Source organism: Tupaia chinensis, unplaced genomic scaffold (assembly GCF_000334495.1).
Source record: "Tupaia chinensis unplaced genomic scaffold, TupChi_1.0 Scaffold000451_2, whole genome shotgun sequence".
NCBI lineage: Eukaryota > Metazoa > Chordata > Mammalia > Scandentia > Tupaiidae > Tupaia > Tupaia belangeri.
Window position 1 is genome coordinate 2,587,817 of NW_006159958.1, and position 3,877 is coordinate 2,591,693.

General features: G+C 46.7%; 1 protein-coding gene across 1 annotated transcript in view; it reads right to left on the reverse strand.

Moving 5' to 3' along the window:
• CCDC13 (coiled-coil domain containing 13) overlaps positions 1-3,877 on the reverse strand; it is a 78,771-nt gene that overhangs the window by 56,580 nt on the left and 18,314 nt on the right. Inside the window, exon 2 of the mRNA XM_006155402.3 lies at positions 1,509-1,735. Within this exon, the coding sequence (XP_006155464.1) occupies positions 1,509-1,729 (221 nt within the window). The 5' untranslated portion in view covers positions 1,730-1,735. The remainder of the gene's footprint in view (positions 1-1,508; positions 1,736-3,877) is intronic.

A 3,877-nucleotide genomic window follows, 5' to 3' on the forward strand; every position in this document is an offset into this window, starting at 1 on the left:
AGCCACCGGGTCTGGGACGCGAACCGCGGTCAACTACGTGGGAGTCCAGCAACATAGCCATTATGCTAACTGCTGGTTCCCAACTTTAGTAGAATATTTTGAAAACTCAGAAACCATAAAAAGTAGAATTTGAAGATGGAGAAAATAGATTCTGGGTAAAACCATGAGCAAAGAGGCAGTGCAACAACTGCTGCGATTTTCTCTCTTTCTTTCTTTCTTTCTTTCTTTTTTCCAGCAACATAGCCATTATGCTAACTGCTGGTTCCCAACTTTAGTAGAATATTTTGAAAACTCAGAAACCATAAAAAGTAGAATTTGAAGATGGAGAAAATAGATTCTGGGTAAAACCATGAGCAAAGAGGCAGTGCAACAACTGCTGCGATTTTCTCTCTTTCTTTCTTTCTTTTTTTTTTTTTTAGTAAAATGACTAGTAGAAAATTTTGGGAACCAGCAGTTGGTGTAATGGCTGTGTCACTGGACCACCATGTAGTCGACCGCTGTTTGAGTCCCAGACCCGGTGGCTTAAACTCATGCCAGGCGCATGTGCGTGCGTGCCCAAGATCCTGAGAGGAGAATGGAGGAGAAGAGACTGTAGTGTGGCCATCCCCCCAAGGGGGTGGTTATTTCTCATTTTCTGTCTCTCTGTCTCTCTGTCTCTCTCTGTCTTTCTGGCGAGTGCGTATACCCTATAGCAAAAACCTCTTAAAAAAAAAAAGAAAGAAAATTTTGTATTGGGGCTGGCAGATGGCATGGTGGGTAAGGCAGCTGGACTCTAACGTCGCTGACTACAGTTCAAGTCCCTGGCAGCTTGTTTTCTCAATTTCCTTCTCTCTCTCTCTAGTCAACTTTAAAAAAGAAAAAAATGACAATAAATGAAATTGAATAAAATAATTCTTTAAAAAAAGAGAAAATGTTATATCAATCCAGATTCTAGCTTCTAAGAATCAGTACAATACATTCATATGCATCTGTGTAACATTGTTGAATTTAGAACTAATTGAAAAGATCCTGGACTTCTTTCAACTTTTCCACCAATGGTAAAAAAAAAAAAAAAAAATAAAGGAATCCACCAAGCCCCTCTCTGATCCAGGGCGTGTTTGTTTTGTTGAATGTTAGCAAAGGGGAACTGCCGCAGAATGAACTCAGATGCGATTTGGGGCGGAGATTTGCTGTGAACCATCAGTTAGCCTAAGGGCTCCTTGGAAACACAAAACGGTTTTCATGAAGGAGAGACTGCCAAGGAAAATTCAAATGAATAAACTACACCTCCATGAGTTTGAACATTTCCATTTGACTTTAAATGGCTTTAAAATACATTTCACATGGAACTGTGTCTATCGGAGCACAGAGCCACCAGGTGCGAGTCATCGGCGACGTCTTCTACTTACAAATTCACATCCAGTCAGCCTGACTAGTGTAGTCGTACTCCCCTCCGCACCTCTCCCCTCCACCGCCTGCTCTCTCTACCTCCGAGCAATGCTCCTGGGAGGCTTCACGACTGTGTTTACCTCTGTTCGAAACTGGTGTTTGAGTTTTGGTCCCCTGCAAGGAGAAGGCAGAAGTCATCAGAGATCTCCAAGGGCTCTTTCTGGTCATCGACTGTGCTTCGGAGGCTCAGTTCCTTTTCCTTCTTCTTCTCCATCTGCTTCTGTAACCTTCTGTGCTGCATTTCCTGCATCGCCTTGAACTGGAGGCGCAGAGTGTCCTGTGAGCCTTCGTCTGCCGCCATCCTGCCCTAAGAGTCAGAAAAGCAGTTTGAGCTCAAGCAAATCCCCGCAGAGCACTCAGCAGATAGTCAGCCCTGTCTACAGCCCCCAAATCTGCAGTGCCCTGCTCAGCTGTGCATGTGTGTCCATGCAGAAACCTGGAATCCCCACCCTTACCCCGAGTCACCTGAGAGCGAAAGCCAAGCTGAGCACCCCTGTCCAGCCCTGAGCCTGCCCCTGGACTGCACATGGCATCTGGGTATGATCATCACCCAGATCTGACTTCAATCAGTGGCTCTCAACTCCAGCTGAAGATTAGACCTCCCTAGGGGACCAGCAGTTGGCGTAATGGCTATGTCGCTGGACTCCCATGTAGTCGACTGCGGTTCGAGTCCCAGACCCGGTGGCTTAGACTCACACCAGGTGAGTGTGCATGCGTGCCCAAGATCCCAAGAGGACAATGGAGGAGAAGGGACTGTGGTGTGGCCATCCCCCCTGGGGGGTGATTTCTCACTTTCTGTCTCTCTGTCTCTCTCTGTCATTCTGGGGAGTGCATGCGCCCTATAGCGAACCCCCCCCCCCCCCCCCCAAAAAAAGATTAAACTTCCCCAGAAAATTCTAAAATATAGCAATGCCTGGGCCCATCCCCAATCCAACTAAATCCCAGTTTCTAGGAATGGGGCTCAGACATCCTAGTATAATTTACAAACAGTAAAGTGCATGACTCCTACGTGGACAGCTCAGTGACTCTTTCCACAGATAGACACCTGTGGTGACCAGCCAGGTCAAGATAGAGGGCACTTCCTGTCTCTGAGCAAGTTATTTTATACCTCCTCCGATCAATCATCCCTCAAGGCCATCCTATTCTGACTGCTGCTGTAGTCTTTTTTTTTTTTTAGAGGTTTTTGCTATAGGGCACGTGCGCTCACCAGACAGAGAGAGAGAGACAGAGAGACAGAAAGCGAGAAATCACCCCCCAGAGGGGATGGCCATGCTGCAATCCCTTCTCCTCCATTCTCCTCTTGGGATCTTGGGCACGCACGCACACGCGCCCGGCATGAGTTTAAGCCACCGGGTCCGGGACGCGAACCGCAGTCGACTAAGTGGGAGTCCAGCGACATAACCATTACGCTAACTGCTGGTCCCTGTAGTCTTTTCAATTAACTCAATTAAAATACAGTTTAGACATGATATATCAATTGTATGTGTACAAATGAGTTTTGTCAAATATATACAACTGTGTGAGCCACCACCATCAGCATATAAGAACATTTCCATCAAAAAGGACCTTTGTGGAAACCAGGAGGTGGCGTGGTGGTTAAGGTGCTGGACACTCCCACATGGCCGACCACAGTTCAAGTCCTGGACCTGGTGGCTTACTTTCTCACATTCTCTCTCTCTCTCTCTGTGTGTCTCTCTCTCTGGTGAAATTAAAATAAGTGAATGAATAAATAAAATAAAATAAATAAATAATAAAAATAGATTTTTCAAAAAAGGACCTTTGTGCCCCTTTAACCCTGTGCCAAACCCAACCCCAGGCAAACACTGGTCTTGCTTTTTGTTAGTCAGAAACTGTCTCTTCTGCGATCCCTCCTCCTCTCAGGATTTGGGGCATGCGAACACATGCACCTGGTGTGATTTTCAAGCCACCAGGTGCAGAACTCGAACCACACAGTCAGCCATGTGGGACCAGCCACCTTAACCTCCACACCACCTGCTGGCCCCTTCTAACTACCTTCTGCTGCGAAGCCGCAGTGTAGTAGGTGTGACAGAAATTACACTGCCAGGCCAGCCTCGTGACAGTGGTTAAGGGAGCCAGATTCCCTGTGGCTGACTACACGGTTACTATCCTGGCCCTCACAGCTTGAAAAATAGGCCAGACACGTGTGTGTGCGCCCCAAATCTCCACCTTGTAGAGAAATGGAGGAGAAGGGATGGTGGCATGACCACGCCCCATTGGGGGATGCTTTATCACTCTCTGTCTCTCATCTTTCTCTGGGGAACACACACATCCTTTGGGGAAAAAAAAGAAAAGAAAAGGAAACCATTGAATATATTGACTACAAAGCCTAAAATATATCCTGTCTAAGTCTTTACAGAAAATGTTTGCTTGGGACCAGCAGTTAGCGTAATGGCTATGTCGCTGGACTCCCATGTAGTCGACCGCAGTT